The 24676-nt window shown below is 66.9% G+C and overlaps 6 protein-coding genes across 6 annotated transcripts in view; 2 read left to right on the top strand and 4 right to left on the bottom strand.

Annotated features, from left to right (window-relative positions):
* Positions 1-932, top strand: part of EMIHUDRAFT_449875 (hypothetical protein) — a gene marked incomplete at its 5' end in the record, with an annotated part of 3097 nt that extends 2165 nt beyond the window's left edge. The window contains 2 exons of the mRNA XM_005781727.1: positions 297-344; positions 615-932. Coding sequence (XP_005781784.1) covers positions 297-344; positions 615-710 — 144 coding nt within the window. The 3' untranslated portion in view covers positions 711-932. The remainder of the gene's footprint in view (positions 1-296; positions 345-614) is intronic.
* A 3040-nt stretch (positions 933-3972) lies between these two features.
* On the bottom strand, positions 3973-4938 carry EMIHUDRAFT_353287 (hypothetical protein; the record flags this gene model as incomplete). Its single annotated transcript, XM_005781728.1, has 2 exons — positions 4174-4938; positions 3973-4020 (listed from the first exon to the last, which is right to left on the bottom strand). Coding segments are annotated over exons 1-2 (782 nt in total), but the record flags the coding sequence as incomplete, so codon positions are not given.
* Positions 4939-10604: 5666 nt separating this feature from the next.
* On the bottom strand, positions 10605-13251 carry EMIHUDRAFT_449877 (hypothetical protein; the record flags this gene model as incomplete). Its single annotated transcript, XM_005781729.1, has 5 exons — positions 10605-10910; positions 11049-11257; positions 11323-11908; positions 12698-12998; positions 13097-13251. 5 exons carry the CDS (start codon positions 13249-13251, stop codon positions 10881-10883), a joined length of 1281 nt encoding a protein of 426 aa, XP_005781786.1. The 3' UTR covers positions 10605-10880.
* Positions 13252-15078: 1827 nt separating this feature from the next.
* EMIHUDRAFT_203993 (hypothetical protein) lies at positions 15079-16071 on the bottom strand (the record flags this gene model as incomplete). Its single annotated transcript, XM_005781730.1, has 4 exons — positions 15079-15089; positions 15161-15274; positions 15347-15586; positions 15744-16071. 4 exons carry the CDS (start codon positions 16069-16071, stop codon positions 15079-15081), a joined length of 693 nt encoding a protein of 230 aa, XP_005781787.1.
* A 1179-nt stretch (positions 16072-17250) lies between these two features.
* EMIHUDRAFT_99771 (hypothetical protein) lies at positions 17251-20050 on the top strand (the record flags this gene model as incomplete). The annotated part of the gene is made up of 8 exons (XM_005781731.1): positions 17251-17442; positions 17490-17637; positions 17829-17945; positions 18013-18354; positions 18802-19122; positions 19213-19374; positions 19420-19572; positions 19713-20050. 8 exons carry the CDS (start codon positions 17251-17253, stop codon positions 20048-20050), a joined length of 1773 nt encoding a protein of 590 aa, XP_005781788.1.
* A 191-nt stretch (positions 20051-20241) lies between these two features.
* Positions 20242-24549, bottom strand: EMIHUDRAFT_463031 (hypothetical protein; the record flags this gene model as incomplete). Its single annotated transcript, XM_005781732.1, has 9 exons — positions 20242-20504; positions 20611-20936; positions 21266-21330; positions 21394-22124; positions 22194-23051; positions 23157-23275; positions 23326-23521; positions 24029-24165; positions 24429-24549. The coding sequence occupies 9 exons, from the start codon at positions 24547-24549 to the stop codon at positions 20307-20309; spliced, it is 2751 nt and encodes a 916-aa protein (XP_005781789.1). The 3' UTR covers positions 20242-20306.
* Positions 24550-24676: the final 127 nt, after the last annotated feature.

Here is a 24676-nt window from a genome sequence, read left to right on the forward strand (position 1 = left end):
GCCCACGACACGCCCACGACACGCCCACGACACGCCCACGACACGCCCACGACACGCCCACGACACGCCCACGACACGCCCACGACACGCCCACGACACGCCCACGACACGCCCACGACACGCCCACGACACGCCCACGACACGCCCACGACACGCCCACGACACGCCCACGACACGCCCACGACACGCCCACGACACGCCCACGACACGCCCACGACACGCCCACGACACGCCCACGACACGCCAACGACACGCCAACGACACGCCCACGACACGCCCACGACGCCTCCCCTCAGGACATGGTCGACCCCTTCACGGACCCGCCCACGCGCCTCAAGGAGAAGGAGCCGACTAGCCGAGACGCGCCGAGATGCGCCGAGATTCACCGAGATTCACCGCCCACGCGAACCTCGAGGGGAAGGAAGAGCAGCCGCTAGCGTGCGGAAGCCCGCAACCCCCGTGCTCCGGCCAGCACTCGAGAGGACTCGCACTCAGCCGCAACTGCATTCGCTGCGCACGCGATGAGCACACCGCGCGATATGCGTGTACGCCCGCCCTGGCCCTGGCCCTGGCCCTGGCGCCGTGACGCGGGTGTTTGCACTCGAGACGCACAGGACATCATCCCGCTGCGGGTCGAGGGGACGGGCTTCGCCGCAAAGACCGACGAGAAGGCGCTCAAGGTGACAAAGACCGACGTGATGGGCTTCTGATGCGCGCCCAGGCGCCCACGCTCCCCGGACGGCGGGGGGCGCGCTGAATTCTCGGCGGGGACTAAACGCGGGGACATTAAACGGATGGGTGGCTGTTGTTCATCCGGACCGCTGATGTGCGGACGTCGTCCTCTTCGACATGCGCCGCCAACAACAACACATGTGTAAAAATATCGTGTACAGTCAGTCACAAGTTTCCCGAAAAGACAAGTCCGTGTTCTCTTTAAGGTTTAACACACTGCGCGCTGCCTCAGCCCTCACTCACGCTCTTTTTCTCTCCGTCTCGCTCCCGCCATCCGTGTCAGGTGTCACGACCCGGCCCAGCTCTGGTGCGCAGCTGTTGCAGCGGCTGCGAAGCATCAGCGCCACGGCCCGGTCCTCCGCCCCAAACTGCAGCACCGCCCAGCGGCAGTACCGGCCGCTGATCTGCGCGCTCAGCGCGGTGGTGGTCGCCGAGGCGATCGGCAGCCCTCGCTTCGTCGCCTCGGCAGCCTCCGCGCGGCAAGCGAGGAACGCGGTCACGGCCTTGCCGACGAGGTCTGCGCACCTATTTACAGCTGCAAGCCTGTGAAGAGACGCTGTGCACACTCACAGCGCACAGAGAGGCCTCGCACGGCGCGTGCGGCGAGCACAAGCCTAGTCGCAGACTCCGGCACTGAGGCGGCGCAACACCGCTGTGCAGCGCCAGGCTCGTGTCCTCTGGCAGCTGGCGGCTGGTGCATGCCGGCCCTCTGCACCAACTGTCTGCACTCGCCATCTAGATGGTCGCCATCTAGGAGCGCAAGCCCAGAGTGGCGCACTCCTCGGCGCAGCCCGCCGCCGCGCACTCCGCCCTGGCGACCAGCAAGGAGCCATCATGAGAGACGACTCGTCCTACCTTGGCGAGCTGCAGCGGCGGCACATCTCGGGTCATCTCGGGCAATCTCGGGTAATCTCGCCGTGCGAGCTGCTGCGGCGCCGTCCACTCGCCTCCGCGCGAGTCCGGCTCGATCTCCTCGAGCGGCGGCCGCCTGCCACGCAGTTGAGTAGCGGTCCCACAACTGCGTACTAGGTGTCAAGCTCGCTCGACTCGGCGGCGGCCGCCGCCGCCGCCGCTGTCCGCCCGGCTGCAGCGCGGGCAAGTGCAGTAGAAGAGCTTCTGGGTAAGGAGCACGCGCCGCCGCTCTAACCATAGGCATCGCCGAGATGTAAGCCGAGACATCGCCGACACTGTGGTGAGGCGGCATCCCTCGCCTTCTCGTGTCGTGGACCAGAGCTGGTCGAGATACGAGATGACGATCTCGTCGCCAGCCTCGATGGTGCACGTCGCGAAGTAGTGCATCTCCCCGCCGACTCTAGTGCTGTGGCCGCAATTTGGCGAGCAAGAGTGGTTGGCCTTCGCCGCAATCGGGAAGAGGCCTACAGGTCGAGAGTGTGGCCGGCGTGCGGCCGCGCAGAACGCTCACGCCAGCCGCCACCTCGATGACGAGCGCCGGCGCGCTTCCCGAAGGCATGCGCGTTGATGTCCCCAATGAGGAGTAGGTGCTCAAAGAGATCGGCGGCACGCGGGCCGTCGTACGCCTCCGCCATGCGCGCGGCGAGGCTGCTCCTCTCGGCAGAGCGGGCCGCTCGCTCCGCCACCGCCTCCATCCTCGCGTGGTCCGAGACGATGCAGCTGAGGCCCGCGTCGGCGTCCGGCGCGGCCATGTCGAGCACCGCAGCTTGCACGTCCGCCGAGGCGCACATGAAGGACGAGATTAGCTGCTCCGCGTCGTCGTGAGGCCACGTGAGGCAGGGCGGCTCGCGTAGCACCGTGTCGCCGGGCTCATAGCGGCGACTCGCCCGCATGATGCGCCCTTGCCCCACGACGTGCTCGATGTGGAAGCCCTTTTGCGTAGCCATTGGCAGCCCGTTCGCAGGCGAGCTTGGGGTCGGTAAGTAGCCGACGACGGCGGAGCAGAGGGCGGACTCCAAGGCACGAAAGAAACACTCGAGCGGTGAGCAAGCACCCTGTGAGCAATCCGTGTAAAAGGCCAGTCAATTTGCCAACACCCCTGTAGCAAGCACCCTGTGAGCAATGCGTGTACGTAGCTCGGCCATATCGCTCGTGGGTGAATAAATAAATAAATACAACGCACATCCCAAGCTAGGGCTGGGTCGAGGACAGACACGTCCCCACCTTTGCAGGATTTTGCAAAAGCGAGGGGGGAGGGCGCATCGCTCGTGGGTGAGTCCAGACTGCTCTACCCAAGCTCAATTTTATATAGCAGGGCCCGCCCCCTGTTCAGTCTAGCGTAGACTGAACAGGCGCTCTGCAACCTCCGAAAGTCGCATCTGAGGCGGCGGGCCCCCGTGGCGTGACCCAGCGGAGCACTCCTTCGCCGCTCGTCATGATCGGTAATGTCCGAGTAGCTGTGCGGACGGCTTCTTGTCGCTCTCGTCGAGAGCGTTTTGGCGGCCCGGCGGGTGGGAGAATCTGTGTCGTCTGATGTGTCACTGTGTACGTCACATCGGTCTTGATAACAAGCACGGTCGATCCGTCGAAGCGATATACTCGTCACGTCACGCTGGACGGCTTGCACGGAACTCTGTGCCGGCACACACAGGAAGAGCCGTCCGGCAAGAAGAGCTCGATAGGGAGCGAGAACCGTTAGAGGTGCTCCGAGAGGTATCAAGACTCCGTCATGACGCGGTAAGATCACTCCAAAAATGACCGCGCAGATGTCGGATCTCGTTGAGATATCTTGCAAAATCTGCTCTTCCCGAGCCGGCAGCACGCAGAGAGTCGCAGAAAGGCTACGAGTGCTCGACGAGTTTTGAGACCTGCGCGGTCAAACCTGGGGGAACTGACCGCACCAGGACGGACGTCCGAAACCTGCGTGAGCACCTTTGACGGTTCTCGCTCCCTATCGAGCTCTTCTTGCCGGACGGCTCTTCCTGTGTGTGCCGGCACAGAGCTCCGTGCAAGCCGTCCAGCGTGACGTGACGAGTATATCGCTTCGACGGATCGACCGTGCTTGTTATCAAGACCGATGTGACGTACACAGTGACACATCAGACGACACAGATTCTCCCACCCGCCGGGCCGCCAAAACGCTCTCGACAAGAGCGACAAGAAGCCGTCCGCACAGCAAGCCGGTGGAGCCGAGCGCGCGGAATCGACGATGGCGTGCCGGCCATGGGCCCGGACGAAGGTCCTGGCTCGAAAACGCGAGCAGAGGCTGCCGTGTGGGGCCACGGCGAGCCTCGGGCGAGAAAGACAGCTCTGGGTAGAGAGGAGCTGCTATATAAGAGGGCTCCCGCGGCGATCAACACCGCAACTCCTTTTCTAATTTCACCACTCTTCTTACGCGCGACGACGCTACAGCCTCCACCAAACCTCACACTTTTACTCACCCTCGGACATGCTTGCACCGTCATCCTGCGCGTCTGATGCGTCGCGCATCTGCTCGTCACCCTCTCCGTCACTCGAAGACCTCGATACTTAGCGCACTGCTCGGGCGAGAGCTCAAACACGTGCCGCGTCTCGTCTTCGCCGCCGGCTACGCGCACAGACACAGTACGCGGCAGCGCCGACACGTCAACCCGCGTGTACGTCAGCGACGGGTCCCGCACGCCGCACGAGGCGCATGCGTGCAGCGGCAGCGCGTGCGCCATGCGCTCGTCGCTCCACTCGCCCAGCAGCCGCCGCTTCGTCTCGTCGGAGACGTGCACGCAGCGCTGCAGCAGCGCCGCCGTCTCGTCCTCGGGCCGCTCCAGGTCCATGACGACGTTCGTCGAGGCGTGGAAGCGCGTCTCCAGGTCGATGGCCGCCTGCTCGGCCGCGGCGAGCTTGCCCTGGTCGACGCACATGCCGCACACCGCGTGCGCCGGGCAGCCGCACTGGCCGCGTTGTGGGCGCACGGTCTTGGCGACCGCCGGCGCTGCGCGCCGGTCGTGCTGCTCACGCTGCCGGCGGCGCTGGTCGCGCGCCTGCCGATCGCGCGTGTTCGCGGCGGCTGCATCTCCTGCTCGTTTCGCTCGCACCCGAGCGGCTGTCGCCAGGCGCTTCAGGTCGGCGGTGCTGCGCGCGCGGCCGTCGGCCAGGCACAGCCACATGTCCTCCTCCTCGGCAGGCTCGCACGGCTTGCCGTCGAACTGCGGCTGGCGCCCGCGACGATGCTTCGCCCAGGCCGGGCACGATGGTGCCGCGACGAGCGGCGTCGAGGCGACGGCCATCGATGGGTCCAGAAGACTTGGAGACACTTCTCGACCAAAAATCGAGCACAATTGCGTTACATGGGCATGGCCGGGGTTTCTGCACCGAACGATCTTACTTTCGGTCTATCGAAAGTGTTGATCGATAAAAATCCGGCTTGGGTAGTGGACGCACAGACAGACAGATCGCAGCCAGCTCACAGACACAGGCAGGGGCAGCTCACGAGGTGGCGCCCCGGGTCTGTATAAAGAGAAAATAACGCACGGGTTCGAGCTTTTGCCAGACGTGTTTATTCATGCGTTGAGCTCTAGTCACGTACAGTAGACGTACAGCCGGGCAGACGTACAGCCCCAACCTCTCCCAAACAAACAGCTCTCCCCATCTTAAAGTAACACAATGGCTGTAGCTGGCTCCACGCGAGCGTAATGAATAGTCAATCAGAGCTCGTGCGGCGTCACGAACAGTGAGATAATCAACGCTGTGGGCGAACAATGACAATGAAAGGAGTCCCGTGAACAGCCTGTCAAATGCCATCGGAGGTACGGTAGACGGAGGTCCGTGGCGTCTGTCCGGAATTCGCGTCCACATCGCCATCGGGCGCACCTTCCAGATCCGTCTTTGAAGTCCTGCGGCTTGGCTCGGCCCCCTCCATCTGTCCCACGACTGAGACACGAGCACGCCGATCCTTCTTCTTGTAGCATATGGCCACCGACGAGGAGGGCCGCCACGACGGCCACCCCAGCCACGGCCACGATGGCGACGACAGCGGTGCTCGAGCTCTTCTTGGTTGGCTCCTCGTTGTCCACGATATCGACCGCAAAGGGGCTCAGGATGGAGATGCCCCCAAGGACGGTGCTCATGGCCTCTTCAAAGTCCTCTTGGCCCGTCGCCCCGGAATACGAGGCGAGGCTGCTCTCGGCCGCATTCGCTTGCCCCTGCGTGAGCCCTGGAAATGTGGCAACGACGACGACGCTTCCGGCGCGGACCTCGATCTTCGAGCCGAAAGGCGCGACGACAAAGCCTGCCAGGTCAGCAAGCTTCTCGAGGATGCCTTCTTTGATGGCCTCGTCAAAATCGCTCACGTCGCCGCTCGCGGAGAAGGAGGCGATGACCTGGAATGAGCCCAGCTCTCCCGACGGCGACGGCGATGGCGCCGGTGCCGTTGATGGCGGGGACGGCGGCGGTAGGGTGGGAGGTGCAAATGAGGGCAGCGCAGGCGGCTGTGGCGGCGAGGGCGACACGGATGGCGGCGGCGGCGAGGGCGACGCTGACGGAGGAGGGGTCGGAGGCGGCGGCAATGGAGGCGGAGGGGTCGGCGGCGGCGGCGAGGGCGGCGGAGGGGTCGGCGGCGGCGGCGAGGGCGGCGGCGAAACCGGCGGCGGAGGAGGCGCCTGGGGCTCATCTGCAGGAATCCCGGGAGGGTAGAATGGCGGCGGCGGAGATGGAGGCGGAGGGGTCGGCGGCGGCAGCGACGGAGGCGGCGGCGTTGGCGGCGGCGGCGAGGGAGGGGGAGGGGTCGGCGGCGGCGCCGCCGGAGGCGGCGGCGTTGGCGGCGGCGGCGACGGAGGCGGCGGCGTTGGCGGCGGCGGCGAGGGAGGCGGAGGGTTCGGCGGCGGGATCGGTGGGGGAGAAGGGGGTGGCGGGGACGGAGGTGGCCTCGGCGGCGACGATGGTGGCGGCCGAGGAGGGAACAGTTGCTGGCTCTCAAAGGCCAATGTGCCCTGGAGGAGAGTATTGTCGCGAAGCTCTGTCATCTTCGCCTCGTTCGTCGCGGTCAGGCTGGCGGCTAAGCTCTCGAGCGACTCCCCGCTGTCCGCGATGGCGGTAGTCTTGGCAACGACCTCCACCTTACCATCGTATACGACGGCGACGCCAGTGCCCGCGGCGCCATCCTCAACTTCGGCGGTGGTAAGGAGAGCGGTCGCACGGATCGTGTCGGTGCGGTCAAGCAGCTGTCGCAACGCGAGCGGGTCGCCGACGGTGCCTGTGCCGTCGCCGATGCTGCATGTCGCTCCTTTCGAGGCGCAAAGGTCGAGGAGTTTTTCCTCGTCGAGATCGGTCCCGGTGACTTCGTCGATGAGGAAGAACTCCGCGTTGAGAGAGATGCCGTCGGCATATTGGTACAGCACCGCCGCGGACTTGCCGTACATGAGTTTGGCGTCGAGCAGGGAGCGTTGACGGCGGCGTTCGCTTACAGTCTCACCTGTCTCTGCTTCGGTGACGACCTTGACTCCCTTAGGCGCATATGGCGGCGGGGACGGCGGCGGGGTTGGTGGCGGAGGCGCAGGTGGCGGAGGGGTTGGCGGCGGCGGCGAGGGCGGCGGCGGCGAGGGCGGAGGCGGAAGGCTCGGCGGTGGAGGGGCCGGCGAGGGCGGCGGCGAGGGCGACGCAGACGGCGGTGGCGACGGCAAGGCAGATGGCGGGGGCGGCGACGGCGAGGCAGATGGCGGGGGAGGCGACGGCGAGGCAGAGGGCGGCGGCGAGGGCGGCTGGACGGCTATACTATCGAGGAGGCTGCCGCTCGCCTCTACGAGAGAAGAGACGATCCCCCAGGGGCTCTCGTCATCGGAGGATTGGAGGGAAAATCGGCCTGAACGGCCGCTGGCCTCCCTCACGAGAGTCGCGTTGGTCGTAGTGACGCCGTCATTGCCGTCAGTCGCACCACTGCGGGCCGTGCGCGACTCCACAAGATCGGTCATAGTGACAGCAACCGCGTACTCGTAGTTCGCTTCGCGCGACAAAATGCCCAAGGAGGGGAGCAGGTGATCCGTCGCTGCCATTGCGAAGCAAGAGTAGGCCATCACTTGGAGCTGGTCGTCACTCAAGACAATGTACGACGCCGCAGCGCCGAGTACCACGCTACCGGCTGAAATAGGAAGGACGACGAGGAGGTTGGTCAGGTCATCGCTCCTAGCGTCGACATGCGTGACCACCGGAGAAGAGAGCAGAGTACTGTCGATTGCGACATCGATCGTCACTGGCCCAACCAGCTCGTCCTCCACGTTGCGAGCGATGTCGAGGGTGCTGTAGACGGAGATGCCGTCGGCGCCGTACGAGCCGTTGACCGCGAGCGCGACCGGGAAGATCGGGTCGTCCTCCTCCTCCTCGCCCGAGTCGGAGTCGCTCGGGGCGAAGGTGAGCGAGGCCGAGGCGGAGAGCGGGTCCATCCAGTCGACGTCGGTCGGCGTGAGCGAGAGCGAGGCAGCGAGCGGCGAGACGGACGCCGAGCCTTCAATCGCCACCGAGGACGCGCCGTAGCCGACCTCGCCCTGAGCAGAGAGCGGAAAGAGGTCCTCGTCCCACTCGACGCTGAGGCGGGCCGCCACTGGCTCGAAGCCAGCAGCGCCGGAGGGCTCGATGTCGAGCGTCATGGTCGCCGGGCTCACGAGATCGTCGCCGTCGCTGCGGCCGAGGTCGAGGGTGCTTTGGGCGGTGAAGCCGTCGTCGCCGAAGGTGCCGTTGGCCTCGAGGCTGACTGGGAGGAGAGAGTTCGTGTCGTCTCCCCACTCCACGTGGACCCATCCGGAGAGCGGCTCGGACCTCGGCAGCCATTCCAGCAATCGTCCAGACGGCATGAACGTCAGCCCCGCCTCCAAGATCGACGAGTCCGACTCTTCGCCGTTGGTTAAGAGCCGTCCCCGCCTCGAACTCGAGATCCGGTTCCCTGAGCCCTGAACATCTACGAGTGGCCCGCCAAGGTCGCTGACGACGGTCTTCAAGTCGAAGTCGACGGCCTTGGGGTCAACAGCGTCATGCACGCGTGCAGTAGCACTCACATCGAGTCCTGCTATGCCGCTGGCTTCAGCGACACGGGTGAGCAAGCTCGAGGAGAGGTTTCGCGAGGAGACACTGCACATGAAGCCTGCAAACGCGCTGCTGAGAAAGTGGCTGCCCTGCTTGTGTGCCCGCGTGGGATAAAGCCGGCAGTCCTCGCCGAGGCACTGCAGCCCCCACAGGAGATCGATCTCGTCTGGGAGGTTTGCGAGGTCGAGCTCGTGCTCCGAAATCGCCGCTTGCACTTTGAGGTCGCCGATGAATGGTGCATGCGACGGGCCAGCGGGCTCGAGGGAGGAGACGAGACGGAAGGCGAGGTGCAGCACCTGAGCGTCAATTCGTAGACGTTCGGTCGAGGCCGGGAGGAACTCGGCCATCAGCTCCTGCAAGCGTTTGGTGCGCAGAGTGACTCGACCGAAGGCATCTTGTGCCAAGTCGGTCGAGATCTCGATGTTGCCGAGTGGCACGTCTTTCCCAAGCGGGAAGGCGCCAGTGCTCAGGGCCAGGCGAGTCTTTTGGTCGAGACCGAGGACGTCATCGTGACCGCTCAAAGTGTTGAGCCGAGCAGCGAAGCCCGCCTCGGCGGGCTCAGAGAAGCCAGCCTTGAACCCCGTGACGTTGAGGGCGGGAGGGCCAGTGACGGCACTCGAGAGAGCCTTGCCTGCCTCGCTGTTGATGCTCCCAATGAGGTGCGACATGGGCGGAATGCTCACGCGCGCCTTGCTGCTCAGAGTGCTCAGCCCCTCGAGAGCCCAATCGTCAAACTGGACGGATTCGTGGTGGTCCGGCTCCGCGTCGAACCGAAGAGAGAACTGTGTGGGTGGGGTGGCATGGAGGTCTGTCAGTCAGGGTGGTGTCTGTGCGCACGGTGAGCTCGAGGGTTGGGGCACCTCGAAGGCGACTTGGAAGCGGAGAGCGCCGGAGGTGAGCCTTCCACGGGCGACACAGGTGAGCTCCGAGTGTAGCCCATCCCGCCATGCAACTAGGCCGACTCCACTGTTGAGCTGGAGATTGACGTCGAGCGTGACGGTCTCGCTTCCCAATTTCGCGGGTGCCACGTCGAGCACCGCCGCGGAGTCGTTCTCTGTTGAAGCGATGCAGCGTGCGCTATCAATGTCGAGCTTGTGCGCGAATGGCATGTTGTTCGGACGTGCACGGACGCGAAACGAAGTGCCGCCGCTCGTCAGCTCGGAGGGTACCACGTCGAGACTAATAAGTTCGAGCTTCACCTTCTCCATTCGCACGAGGCCCATAATGGTGACGGTGAAGATAGGGACCAGCACGGCGAGAGCAACTAGCAAAGCGATAGCCAATCCGACGAGTTTTCGGCGATACTTTGTTGGATTGTCCGTCACCGGCGCGTGCAAAGCGTCCGTCTCCCCCTTTCTTTGGTCGGACGGCGCGGGGTCGATGCCCACGGCCCAGCTCGTCATCGAGGAAGGGGGACGACGCTGAGAAGCAACGACGACGAGGCGGGAGTCAGCCGCAGGGTAGACGTGCTTGAGGATGAGAAGTGTGGAGTGCTGGCCCCTCCTGGGACAGGTGACGGGAAAGGGAGGCGGGCAGGGGCGGGAGGCAGACCAGCGGACGCAACAGAGTCCGAAGTCGTTGCAGCGAGCCGCCTTGAATCGCAATCGCCATTGCCCTGTGTCTGGGACGCCGCCCCCCCCCACCCTCGTGCCACTGTGCTGTGAGAGAAGGCTTGAGTTTGAAATCAGTCGCGCTCCCAATACGTGCATCACTTTTGTGACGGTGTTACAACTTTGAGCAACCATATCTCGATAAGTTTCATGTCGAGATGTCGACGCTCATGAAAAAGTAGGGGCGCAATCGATGAGGCGCCGGGCGCCCAGTTGATTGCGCCTACTTTCATGAGCGTCGACATGGTAGTTATCGAGGTATGGTTGATCAAAGTTGTAACACCGTCACAAAAGTGATGCACGTATTGGGACCGCGACTGAAATTCAACAAACAAATTCAAGGAATAACATGGACAGAAGTCGATTCTCTGCATCGTGAGTCGCGACTGCCTGACGTAGAGTACACGTAGAAGTCCTAGAGCTATAGTACCATTAGAGAGCCGAGTATGAGGGAGATTCCACAGAGGACTCAGAGAGGTCGGAGGTAACCCTTGCCTCGCGGGGATTCTCGCGAGCGGCGAGGGGCGGGGCGAACCCAAAGCTCCCGGCTCCGGTCACCGGACACCGGGGCAGGAGCTCTCACACCCTCTCTGTCGCCGCCGACGGGTGCTCGCCGCCGAGGAGGCCTTCCCGGAGGTCGCCCGTCGGCGGCGGGAGCGGCGGGGTGGCTGTTCGCGGGTCTGCCGTCGGGCCGATGGCCGCGCGCGCCGCCGGCGCGGGCTGCGTGCGTTGCGGCGGCGAGTCGACCTCCGCGGGTCCGGAGGGCTGGAAGCCGAGGAAGGCGAGGACGCGCTCGTACACGTTGCAGCCCAGGAAGAGGCCCGTGATCAGGAGGAGGACGGGGCAGAGCGGCGGGTAAAAGTCGTCCGTCCGCCGGCCGAGGAGCGGCAGCTGCGCCTTGTGGGCGTACAGGCAGAAGAAGGCGGACGGCGAGCGGCTGTAGCTCGACCACTCGCCTATTGGTGTTGTTAGCACTGCAGTGTGGTGCTCGACGGCGAGCGGCTGTAGCTCGCCCTCTCACCGTGGCGGTCCACGTCCCGCGTGGCCTGCAGCAGGCAGACGTAGTTGAAGCAGAGGGCGAGCGTGAGGCGGCAGTTGGTGCTCGCGTCGAGGAGGAGGGCGCCAGAGTCGTTGCCCCGCGGCTCGCGCCGGAGAGAGAGCGAGCCGCCTGCCATCCGGCGGAGCGCCCAGCCGACGCAGAAGCGCATCCAGAGCAGAGGCGAGAGCAGCAGCAGCACCGCGTGCAGCGGCGAGGCGCTGCCCTGCGCGGCGACTAGCAGCGCGTGCAGCAGCAGCACAGGCCCGAGCGGGTCGGGCTCGTTGGCAGGGCCGTCGACGGCGGCGAGCCACGGGAAGGCGCCGATGCGGACGAGCCACTGCAGCAGCAGGCACAGCTCGGACCACGCCAGCAGCCCGCCCAGCGCGGCGGAGAGGACGGCGCCCGTTCGCAGCAGCGGCTGCAGCGTGCCGACGAAGGCGCGCGCGTACAGGGCGAGGCAGAGGCCCTTGACGGTGGTGTGGTCGCCGCAGACGTCCAGCTCGCGGCTCGCCACGGGCACGGCCCACTCCCACCACGCAGCGGCCCGGCGGACGCGCTCGTACTCTGCCTCCGCCGCGCGAGCCGCCAGCCGCGCAGCGTGCGCCTGCGGGACGTGTCACAGACATGTCTTCGACGTGTCGTGGACGAGTCCGCCAGCCGCGCGGCGTGCGCCGTGACGCGGAGCTTCTCGAGCGAGTGCAGCGTCAGCTCACCAACCACCTCCTCCTTCTCCGCCGCAGCAACCCCACCAGCCGCCTCCTCCTCCTCCTCCTCGACGGCGTTGGGCGGGCGCTCGGCCACCACCGCAGATGTCGTCACCGCCGCCGCTGCCGCCGCACCGGCCCCCGCCGTTGCCGCCACGGGAGCCAAAGCGGATGCGGCGTTGTGTGCGGCTCCGGCGGCGACGGCGCACCCGCCACCAGCCCCTCTCCCGCCACCAGCCCCTCTGACCCCTCCCTCCCCGCAGAGAGGCGCAGCAGCTGCCGCCCCTGCTGCCCCTGCTGCCCCTGCTGCTGCCCCTGCCGCCCCTGCCGGCGCTGCTGGCGCTGCCGCCTCCGCCGCCCATGCCGCCTTCGCCACCTCTCCTCCTCCGCCTCCGCCGCCTCCTCCGCCCCCTCCTCCGTCTCCACATCCGCCTCCTCCGCCTCCGCCCCCTCCTCCGCCTCCGCCTCCGCCTCCTTCTCCCGCGAAGCCATCCGGCCCAAGGCGGCGGATGGCATCGACACGCCCGTCTCCCGTCGTGTCGAGCAGCACCGAATCCGGCACGCCTGCCAAGAAAGCAAGATGTGAAGAGAGCAGAAGGAGGGTGCGAACAGAGCAGCTCCAAATCCGGCTCGCCGTCGCCGCTCGTGTCGACCTGCGTGCCGTGAGCAACAGTGCCGTGGGCAACAGTGCCGTGAGCAACAGTGCCGTGCGCGACTGTGCCGTGAGCAACAGTGCCGTGCGCGACTGTGCCGTGGGCGAAGCCGGCCTCCGCGCCTCTCCGCGCAAGCAACCGCGCCGGCGAGGCGCCTGATGAGTCGATTTGGAATGGCTCATTCATGGCCGGCCGCTGCAGCTGCTGCGCCGGCGCTGCGCCAAAGTTGAGCCGCGACTGCGCCGCCGGCCGCCTGGCGTCTGGCCTCTTGGCCGCGGCGGCCCAGATCTCCCCCGCGTGCCTGCTCACAGCTAGAGGCGTGAAGAGTCGCTGCTTGCGGCCAGAGGTGTCAAGAGACCTCCCCCCGCGTGCGTGTCGAGCCACGAGCGGTCGCCACACCCCACTGTACCGGCCGGAGCAAGCCCCGAGAGCGCGCCATCGCCCTCCGCATGCCCTCCAGGACGCAGCGGCGAGGTCGACGCGTCCGCCACCGCAACAGCGTCTCCCGGCACGCCCCCCGGAGCAAAGCCGCTGCCCTCCCAGCCGCCGCCCATCGCGGCTCCCGCGAGCGCCGCTGCCGGTCCCATGCGCGGTGGCGGCGCGCCCCCGCCCCCTCCCGCCTCCAGCACCGCCTCCCCGCTTCCAGCGCACCCGGCCGTAGGATGGCTGCCCACACCGCCCACGCCACAGCCACTGCCCGCGCCCGTGCCACCGGTGCCGCCGGTGCCACTTCCAGCGCCGCCACTGTCTCCGCCGCCGCCGCCGCTGTCGCCGCCCGCGCCTCCATCCCCGCCGCCGCCTCTGTCGACCCCTCTGCCGCCCTCTCCGCTGCCGCCGGCTTCGGCCCCGCCTCCGGCTCCGCCTCCGGCTCCGTCTCCGCCGCCGCCTCCGCCGTCGCCTCCCCTTCCGCCGCCGCCTCCGCCCGCCTGCGCGCTCTCGCTCAGCTCCCACTCGACCAGCCTCGCGCCTAGGGTTAGGGTTAGGGTTAGGGTTAGGGTTAGGGCTAGGGTTAGGGTTAGCTCCCACTCGACCAGCCTCGCGCCTGGCAGGAAAGGTGTACAGTAGGCTCCGAGAAGAGGTTCCGAGGAGGCTCCGAGAAGGTTCCGAAACGCCTCTCACCAGCTGCGAGATGCTGCAGCTGGCGGATCTCGGCGGATCTCGGCGGATCTCGGCGGATCTCGGCTAGCCGCGCGCAGTTGAGCAGCCGGTCTCTCAGCCTCGCCTCCTTTGCCACCACGAGGGTCCTCGAGATGCTGCCTGCTCTGCCCCGCACGGACAGCGCGCCGGAGCGGAGAGGGTCCGCCGGCGAGAGAAGGCCTACTCTCGGCCAGCCTCGCCTCATCTCGCGCAACCTCGCGCAATCTCGAGCAGCCTCGGGGCGGCGAGGAGACTTGCCTCGCGGGGAGAGGAAGGAGCGACGGCCGCGCGGCGTCGCCCTTGGCAGCGGCGGCGGGGTAGCGGCGACCTCATCCCACCGGCGCAGCAGCGGGGCCTAATCTCGCCTCATCTCGCTCTCATCTCCCGCTGTCCCCCCTCAGGGAGCATCGCGCCACCCACCGGCGCAGCGGCGCCTCGCCCCGCCCCATCGAGACGGGAGACTCGCCCGTGCGCACGGCAGGAGGCGGCGGCATCGGCCCCTCTCCTGCTATCCACGAATGACAACCGCCGCCGCCTCCGCCTCCGCCGCTGCTGCCACCGCCGCCGCTGCTGCCGTCGCCGACACCTCCGCCGCCGCCGACCCCACCGCCCTCGCCGCCAGCCTGCGACGCGGTCCAAACGTGGCCTGCCTGCGCCTCGTGCGCCCCCAGCTCCGCCGCCCGTGCTTCGTCGGCGCCTCCGCAAGCGCGGTGCCGCGGCAGCGGGGGCGGCAGCTGCGGCGGCGAGCAGAGCTGCGGCGGCGAGGGCAGCTCGGACGACCACAGCCCCGCCCGAGGCGTCGAGGCTGCCGAGGAGCCGAGCGCGAGCGTGGGCGGCGCGGCGGAGAAGGGCGAACCATACTCTTCCCACCGACGCGAGGGGAGCGGCGTCGTCGGAGGCGACCTGAGATCCAATAATCGGGCATGGTTGGTCTCGCTGTGATCTCGCTGTGATCTCGGTGTGACCTCGGAACATCTCGGCGGCAGAGGCGGCCTCTCTGGCGACGCCGACTGGCTCGGCTCTGGCGACGGTTCCGCCGGCACAGACTGCAGCAGACGCTCGAGCTCGTCCGCCTCGTGGGCGGCGGCGGCCACGTCCGACACGCGCGGCGCCTAGAGAGGACACGTCCACGCCCCCTCCGAGACATGTCCTAGACATGTCCGAGACATGTCCGAGACATGTCCGAGACATGTCCGAGACATGTCCGAGACATGCCCGCGAGCCGCGCCTTGTTCTTGCGCGGCTCAGTCCACGCCTGCGGAAGCAAGTTGAGGCCGAGCGCCTCAGCCTCGCGCCCCTCGCGGTTCGTCTGCTCCTCGAGCCTACGAAGCATCTCGCCCCTGACGCCGCGCGCACACTCCCTCTCCCTTCCGGCCCCGCCGGCCCCGTCTGCAGCCTCCTCACGGCGCTCGAGACAGCACGCCGCGACGCGGACCACGCCTGCGATCTCGAGGTGAGCTCACGCCAATCTCGAGGTGATCTCGAAGTGGTCTCGGGCCGATCTCGGAGCACGAGCCTGCGCCGCGCCGCGCCGCTCGCGCTGCCGCCTCGCGCGTAGCTGCTGCAGGTGCAGCACGAAGGCTGGCGGCGTGGAGAGCCGCCAGAGGTGGCGAGGCAGCTGGACGAGGCAGTAGGCGAGGCAGAGCATCAAGAAGAAGGCGCTCCACGCGTTGCACGCCGCGAGCAGCCACCCGACCAGCGCCTCGGAACGGAGCTGGCCGGTCGCGTACAGGCCGGAGGCGAGGCAGCCGCCTAGGGGAACGGTCCCAGGGCTGCTGCAAGTCCTTGCTGCAAGATCCTTGAGCAGCAGCAGGCCAGCGGCGATCCGCGCCGGTGAGGGCGATGGCGAGGTAGTAGCGCGCCTTGCGGCGGAGGGCGCGGCGGACGCCGCGCCGCCAGGTGAAGGCACCCGTCAGCTCGTACTCGCGCAGCAGCTCGACCATGGCGAAGCCGAGCGCGAGCGTGCTCCACAGCAGCAGGCTCCAGGCGACGCTCAGCGCACTGAAGGGCTGCGAGTCGCAGGAGAGGCGCTCGACGCCCTGCACGTGCGGCGGCTGCCGCGCCAGATCGATCGGCAGGATCAGCATGCTCACCGCCGACAACACCCAACTCAGCCACACTGTCGTGCCGACGAGGCGGCTGACGCGGTGATCGGCGGCGAGGTGGACGCGCAGCGCACTCAGGAGCGCGACGATGAGCACGAGGGCCCAGATCGTCGGCGCGAGGTGCGTGGCCATTGTGGAGTCGGTTGGGCGCGAAGAGAAGAATTCTTCCGGCACGGCTGAGGGCCGAAAATCGTGCTTTTTGGGCGAGTGTTGAGTGAGGTTGGGAGCGGGTGGTGTTCTTGGGGTGGTTGATCGACAAAAGGTTGGGTTGTCCCGGACGCGAGAGGTCCGACCTAACCTCAGACGTCACCCGTCACGCCTTCTTCTTTCTCGGGAGCAAGCACCGACCGGGTGAGGTCCGACCGACAACCTACCTCACCTCACGCACCCAGACAACCTCATCACCCAAAGAACACAAGTTCACCCTCCCAACCTCACCCGCTTCGACCTCACCCAAAAAGCATGATTCTCATGTTGGGCCCTCGGGCTGTTTGCGTCGCGGCAGGCACGCCGCCTGCAGCACGCCGCTCCTTCCTTCCTTCCCAGCCGCCAGCGTGTGGCGATCAGCCAGCCAGGAGGTGTGGCCCCCTGCGAGTCGAGTACCAAAGGTTCTGGCCCGAGCCTGAGATGCAACAGCCTGAGCTGGGCTCGCTCAACTTCAGACGTAAAGCATAATTGTCATCATCAGTAAAACCATCAAAACCAATCTATTACGCCACGCTGGCCGCATTTACACCTAGCGCAGGCATGGAGGTGACAGGGTCGTCTGCATGGCAGGCCTTTCTCGCTGCCATCACCTTCAGCGCCCCCAGCCGCTCTGGCGCGCCCGTTTCGACGACGCGCCAGCTGGGCGCCACCACTGACACGCCCCGGGTCAACCGGGCACTGGCAAGGCCAGGTGGTACGTTGGTACTTTGCTCCCGTGGGAGACTCGGTCTTTGACGCAATGTGTTCTTCTCAGACAGGCCCCGCGCCATGCTACGTCCCTGTAGACGACAATGCCGCCGCCGTCGCCGTGGGAGGCGATTGGCCCGCCGCCGGCCTCCTCAGACCGATAGTGGAGTGGTCGATCACCGAATTCGAGAAGCAGACGTGCCTGTGCTTCGTTGAGGTCGACCCTGCCGAGACCGACCCGGAAAGCCCTAAGTACCTCGGCGCCGACCACCAGAACATATCAATCATGGCGAGAAATCCGGTCGACGGGTGGAGGAAAGGACGCTGCGCAGGCGTGGAAGATGCGCCGGGATTGTAACACAGACATAGATCGGACAACATAGGTCTGCGAAGTATCGGCTCTCTCTCACCCGTGTCATGCATGTCTGGCGTCCGCTCTCAGGCTCGTCACCAACAGGGCACGAAAAGAATACGATTCTTGGCAAGCACTTCGTCGACTTCTCGTGGGGGTGTGGCGCCACGCCCGGGCCAACGGGGCGCGGCTTTTTTGAATACTTCAAGGGCGTCGTCGTGCACGAAATTGGCCACTCAGTCGGCTTCAAGCATGAGGTGTGCAGAAGCGTGCGTGTGATAACGCGACACTCGCTCATCCACAGCACGCACGGCCCGACCGTGACGACTTCATCTCAATCAACTGGAGCAACATCGAGGGCGGCTGCACCGAGACCACCGTGGCAGAGTGCGCGAGCAACAAGGCGCTCTTGGACCCCGACTGCGTCGGGGGCAGCTGCACGGTCATGTGCGGTCCAATGTGTGTTTGCCACATCACTTTTGGTGGTGGCAGAGGGGGCGCGAAGTATGTTCACATTATAGCTGCGAGTAGGTGCCACAATTTTGCGAGAATGTCGACTCACGACTGGCTTCACGCCGGCGTCTTCAGAGCCCGCTTGCAGCTCTGTGACTAGCGTATCTTCACCCAACTCGTCCGTGAGCAGGCATGTCTGGCGACTTCCCCTTTGACTGGGGCTCGGTGATGCTGTACAGCTCGAGAGTATTCGCCGCTGGGAGCGCTCCCACCATGGTCAGGAAGTCCGACGGGAAGCCATTCAGCGGTCATCTACTCCGGAGCCTACACCGTATTTGTGAACTACACACCCCACGACAACCAACTGTGAATAGGCCAAGTGCTCAGCACCCTCTCTCCCGGCGATGTGCGCCGCTGCGGGAAGCAGTACCTGCCTGACCGAGCATGGCTGCGCTCTCAACGGCGCGAGTTGCACCGACGTGCCTCCTCCTCCTCCCCCCCCCCTCCCTCTCCCTCACCACCGTCGCCATCTTGCCGCTGCTTGGAGCCAGCGTCGGGCTCCGGCAACGACTGCTTTGCATTGACGCCGTGGCTAGAGACCAACGGCCTGCCAACATCGAACTGCAATCACTACTACGACTCCTTCGGCCGCGGACGCGGTTGCCGCTTGGACGGCGACCATTGCGATGGCTTTGAGGATGAGCCGTTCACCGCTTGTGGCCCGGCCGAGTGCTCATCGCCCCCACTGGTGTCTGCCTCTCCCTCGCCGCCCCCGCCGCCGTCTGCCTCTCCTGCGCAAGCACCCACCCCCGCCCCCTCGCCACCGCCGTCTGCCTCTCCTGCGCCACCACCACCCTCTCCCGCCCCCTCGCCACCGCCGTCTGCCTCTCCCTCGCCGCCGCCCTCTGCCTCTCCTGCGCCACCACCACCCTCTCCCGCCCCCTCGCCACCGCCCTCTGCCTCTCCCTCGCCGCCGCCCTCTGCCTCTCCTGCGCCACCACCACCCTTCCCCGCCCCCTCGCCACCGCCGTCTACCTCTCCCTCTCCACCGCCATCTCTTTTGCCTTCGTCTTCGCCGCCTCCATCCACGCCGCCGCCACCAGACCCCTCGTTCGCACCGCCGCCGCCGACAGAACGACCAACCGCGTGCACGGAATGCACAGATGAGCGGAACCAGTGGATGGTGACCAAGGACCTTGCCTGCGACCGATGGCCCTACGCGTACACCAAGCTCTGTAAGCACAACGCTAATTGGGCGAAGCAGAAGTTCTGCCAGCGGTCGTGCTTCGAGAATGGAGCGGGATACGACGGCGACGTCGTGTGCTGTGCGGCGGCGCCGGCGCCCTCTCCAGCATGCACCGAGTGCACAGATACGCCCAACGCGTGCATGGTGGACAATGACTTTGCGTGCAACGGGTCCTGGGCGAGTTACGCCTACGAGAACCTCTGCAAGCACAACAGTAACTGGTCGAAGCAGAAGTTCTGTCAGCGGTCGTGCTTCGAGAATGGATCGGGATACGACGGCGACGAGTGATGTGCGACAGAACGACCAACCGCGTGCACGGAATGCACAGATGAGCGGAACCAGTGGATGGTGACCAAGGACCTTGCCTGCGACCGATGGCCCTACGCGTACACCAAGCTCTGTAAGCACATCGCTAATTGGGCGAAGCAGAAGTTCTGCCAGCGGTCGTGCTTCGAGAATGGAGCGGGATACGACGGCGACGTCGTGTGCTGTGCGGCGGCGCCGGCGCCCTCTCCAGCATGAACCGAGTGCACAGATACGCCCAACGCGTACATGGTGGACAATGACTTTGCGTGCAACGGGTCCTGGGCGAGTTACGCCTACGAGAACCTCTGTAAGCACAACGCCAACTGGGCAAAGCAGAAGTTCTGTCAGCGGTCGTGCTTTGCCAATGGAGCGGGCTACGACGGTGATGAGTGCTGTGATGAGCAAACACATATCACCACCATAGCCGCATCTTGCGTCTTCGCCGCCGCCACGATCTCCGCCACTGCCGCCGCCGCCGCCGTCGGGCCAAGACCGCCGGCACCGCTCCCTCTACCACTGTAGCCGCCGTCGCCGCCGGCACCGTCAATGCCGCCGCCATCGCCGCCACCGCCCTCTCCGCCGCCGCCGCGTTTGCCGCCACCGCCGCCGCCGCCGCCGCGACCGCCACCCTCAGCGCCGCCGTCGCCACCGCCGCCGTCGCCAACGCCGGCGTCGCCGTCGCCGAGCCACCGCCGCCGCCGCATCCGTTTTGCTGCCGCGACCGTCGCCACCGCCGCCCACTCCGTCAATATCGCCGCTGCCACCTTCTTCGCCGCCTCCTCCTCACCCTCGCCGATGCCCTTCGCCCGGCCGCCCCCGACGACGCCGACGTGCGCAACGCTCGACAAGAAACGGTGTAAGAAGGAGGCGTGCGCTCGGCCGGCTCGCCGCCAGTGTGCGACGCCGCTGGAGCAGCAAGAAGAGAAAGTGCCTCTGCCTCAATGCTCAAAGAGCAAGAGGTAGAGCAAAATCTCTCGTCGTGATACGAACGCTGAGGATCTACGTGGTGTATGTCTCGCTCGTGAATACAGGAAAACATCGTTTTTGAATCGATTGAGACGAGTCTTAGTCTTTTATGAAGACCGTTTGAGAGTTTTGTGCTCGAGATTCCTGCTCTTATGATGCCGGCGCTGATCCTGATGCGCTCGCCTGGAGAATCACTCGCGTCGGCTCCCCAACGCGGAGCGGAACCACAAAAGCGCCCGCCTTGCGGCCCGAGCACGGATACGCGGCCTCGTCGTACGCGCAACTGTACGCGCTCGTCGGTGCCGGCGCGCGCCCGTCGCGCCGTTCCACCTCGAGGAAGACGCTGGCCTGCTCACATGGCGGGTGTGATGACCTGAATAGCGAGAGAGAGCCTCCACGCTTGCCGAGGAGGGGGGGCGAGGAGGAGAAGGGGGAGGAGGTGGCGGCGGCACGCCTCGCTGCTGCGCGCCCGCTCGTGCACCGCCACGCGCAGCACCGCCCGCCGCCCGCGCGGCTGCAGCTCGACCTCGACGAGCCGTCCACCCTCGACGGTGACGGTAAGGCCGAGGGGCGCCAAGTACGCTCGCCGGCCAAAGGCGTCCCGCGGCGTGACTCGCAGGTTCGCGCCCGCGTCGCAAGCTTTCGCCGCCGAGGCCGAGGCCGCTCCGCCCCCCGCCTCGCCCTCCACCGCCAGGTCGCACAGGAAGCACGACCAGCCAAACGGCGGCATGCAAGCGACGTACGCCGCCGCGGAGCGCCAGTAGCCGTAGACGCCGGGGCCTGAGGGCAACGCTCTCGCAGTCAGGAGGGGGGGGGGGCTGGGGGCGTGCTATGCAGGCGTTGTCTGCCGTAGTCTCCCGAGAACCCGTCCCTCCGCAGCAGCCCCGGGTCTCCGTGCCACGCCATGGAGTAGGCGCCCGAGGGGTGGATGTTGGAGAGGTGGCCTGCTCACAGCCCTCGCCGTCTCTCGCCACCCCCCTTCTCTCTTCACAGGCGTGCGCGCTAAGAGAGGCGGCCCAGGAGGGCGCACGCTCCCAGCCGCAGCAGGTAGTGTCGCTCCGGGAAGGCGCGGAAGGAGTCGAGCACCGCGACCGCGTTCAGAGTCGCACCGTAGTGGTGGAACTCGCGCTCGTTGCCCCACTGCGTCTTGCCATTGATGGTGAAGTCCCAGTACCTGCTCACAGGTACAGGTGTGAGGAGACGCTCTTCGCAGCTTGCCGCTGATGCATCGCAGCACCGGCGCGCGGAGCCGCAATATGCCCAGTGCGGGACGACCGTCGAGTAGGCGAGCACCGCCTGGACCGTCTTGTTCGCGTCGGCCACCTTGCCGTCGTGGAGCAGCCAGCTGTGGATCTCCTCGTGGCCTGTCGAGTCCCAGGGAAACTCGGAGCCGTACGGGAAGAGCATCGACATCCACTTGCGCATCCGCCGCTCCTTAATCGCCTCCAGCTCGTCGGCGAGGGCGGTGAGGCCCTCGCGGCGCAGGTCCGCGAGCACCGCCACGAAGATTGAGCCCACCATCAAGCCCCACTGGCTCGTCCCGCGCCCGCCGAACGTGTGCATCGCGACCGCCGTCCGGCCCGCCTGCTCGAGGTACCAGCGCCACCCCGCGCGCTTGGTGGGCGGCGGCGAGATGTGGCGCGCGACGCGGTAGAGGGACCAGTAGCCGACCGTGACGTGCGGGTAGTTGTACGCGCGCCACGTCTCGAGGGAGTGCTCCTCCGACCAGCAGTGCATCCAATAACAGCAGTCGCGCCCCTTCTTGCACGAGGCCCAGCACTTGTGGCAGTGGTCGTACAGCGCGGGAAGCGCCCTCCGCGCGGGGCCCGACGGGTCCTTGTCCATCGCGTCGTTCCAGTACAGCATCGAGAGCCGGACGCTATGGTCCGCGCCCTGCAGGAAGCTCGACCGCCGGCCGGATGCGCCCGCCCACAGCGTCTCATGCACGTACTCCTCCAGTTTGCCCACCTGAACCATGAAGAGTCAAGCATGAACGGTCAAGAAAGCATCTTGCGCGTGCTCCTCCAGCCCGGCCACCTCGGCATCGCTCGGCAGCCCGAGCTGCTTGACGCTCATCGCGAGAGGCGCCGAGGCGCCAGACTCGTCCGAGTGACCCGCCATGAAGACCCGCGGGTCGTACAACAGCGCGCCGCCCCGCCCGCCGTCCGCGTCCGCGTCGGTGCCCATGTAGCCGGGGCCGCGGTGCCACGGGTCGCTGCCGTTGCCGGGGAGCCACCCGACGGTGGACGCGAAGTCGCCGTGCCGCTGGAGCAGTGCCGCCGCGGGCTCGAGCAGGTTGTAGTGCACGAACTGCAGCAGCTCGCCGCGGCGGTCTGCCGCAGGGCCCCACCTGTACCGAAGCGTGAGACGGCAGCGGCCGACGGCCACCGGGCGCAGCCGGAGGGCGTGCGCCGCCGCTGTTCCGCCAGAGAGGGGCGCCGCCTCGAGGCAGCCGGGTGGGTCGCTGCGCGGCGAGCCGACGACCTCGAGGCCCTTTGGCGTGGAGAGGTGGAGGCGCGCGTCGGTCATGTCGGCGTGCAGCGTCGCCGCCGGCAGCGGAGTGGCGACGGGCACTCCTGCGGCGAGCAGCGCCTCGCCGACGCTCTCGACGTCGCGGGCGAGGATCATCCGCAGGCCGTACGTCGCGCTGCCGCCGGGCGGGAGAGTGGCGGAGGAGGGGGGCGCCCACGGCGCCGCGCCGCGCCACTCGGCCCGTGCGTACGCCTCCGAGTGCACCACCACCTCGTACAGCATCTCGTGCATCCAGTCGTAGTTGGCGCGGTCCTCCTGCTTGAGCGGGCGCCAGCCCTCGAAGCCGCGCCAGCCGGACGCAGAGCGGCCCTCCGCCCCAACGTCCTCTCGGCGGTCTCGGCGCAGCGGCAGCACAAGCAGCACCTGTTCTCACACTCACCCGCGCCCGTGAAGAGAGGACTGCCCACCGGCACTCTTCGGCGGCGGCGGCGAGCCCGTCACCGGCCCCTCCCCCGTCGTGCGCGTCACCTGCACGTACCCCGCCTCGCCGCCCAAGTACACCTCGGTGAAGGAGCAGCGCTGGGCGACCTGCGGCAGCGACCGGCCCGTGAACATCTGGTTGAACGGCACCGACAAGCCGAGGCCGCCTGCTCACAGCCGAAGCTGTGAAGAGATGCCGCTCCCAGCTCGCCCACACCGCCAGGCGGCAAGCGTGGGCCGATCTCGACGCCGCTCGTCGGGTCGCTGTTTGTGATCGTCAGCGAGAGCGTCGCCTCTGCGCCCGCCACCCTCACCTCCCTCCGCAAGGCGAGGCCCCGCCCAAACGGCAGCGGAGGAGTGAGGCAGCGCGACGCGTCCACAGAGGAGGAGAGGCCGTCCCTCGCCAGAATCGCCTGACGGAAGGTCGGCTGTTGTTGTTGTTGTTGTCACTGGTTGAAGAGCAGAGACGCCGCCCGCCGCCGAAGTCGCCTCGGCGGCGGCGGTCGCAAGGGGAGGCTTGCGCGAGACGGTGGAGTGGGTGGAGTACCTGAGTGTTAGGCGGATCAGGCTGTACTTAATCAACTCACAAGAGGCTTGCGCGAGATGCGGAGTTGAGAGCGCCCTCCCGCAGAGCCAGCCTTTCGCACGCGCAGCGTGAGGTCGCCGAGGTGGTGGAAGCCTGTTCGAAAAAAGAGGCGCGGACGGCCCGCAGGGTGAGGTAGCCGAGGCGCGGCTCCTCTCGGCTCCCCTCGGCTCCTCTCGGCTCCCCTCTCGGCTCCTCTCGGCTCCTCTCGGCTCCTCTCGGCTACCTCTCGGCTCCTCTCGGCTACCTCTCGGCTCCTCTCGGCTACCTCTCGGCTACCTCTCGGCTACTCTCGGCTCCTCTCGCCTTGCGCGGTCCGGTCGAGCGGCAGAGGCACTCGGCCCGAGTCGGCCCAGTGCAGCTTCACGGACGCGTCCTTGAGGGGCATCGTGTACGAGAAGGACGGGTGCGAAGCCGGAGAGACGGCATCCACCGTCCCCGTCGAGGCACGCACGCCGACAAGGAAGGCGTCGCCTGTGGGACAAGGCGCGGACGTGTCGTGGACGTGTCCCGGCTCTGACGGATGGGCGGGATGAGGAAGTGCCGGCTCGTCCGCCCAGGCTGAGCAGGCCGAGGCTGGCGTGCTCGGCCTTGGCCTTTGCAACCTCTGCCTGCGGCGCCAGCGCCGGGGTCCACAGCCTGGGTTCCGGCCTGAGCTCCTCGAGCAGCGTCTCGACGTGAGCGAGCCTATCGTCGACGGTCCGCTCCGCCGGCGGAGTGGCGGTCGCGGCCGTGACCGACTTCGCGGAGGAGGAAGAGGAGGAAGAGGAGGAGAGGGTGGTGGCGATCGTAGAGCTGGATTGGAGGAGGAGCGCGGTGGCGGCAGCCAATACGAGTAGCAAGAGGCGGCGCGAGCATACGGCGGCGCCTGGCGCCCGCTTCTTGTCGTCTTGTGGAACGAAGTAGCTGGACGCGGTCTCGGGACGCTGGCCACGGCGGTTTTGCATGCGCCGGCGCCTCCCTGTTTGGCGAAGAGCGCCTCGAG

This window comes from Emiliania huxleyi (genome assembly GCF_000372725.1).
Source record: "Emiliania huxleyi CCMP1516 chromosome Unknown EMIHUscaffold_20, whole genome shotgun sequence".
In the NCBI taxonomy this organism is placed as follows: Eukaryota; Haptophyta; order Isochrysidales; family Noelaerhabdaceae; genus Emiliania; species Emiliania huxleyi.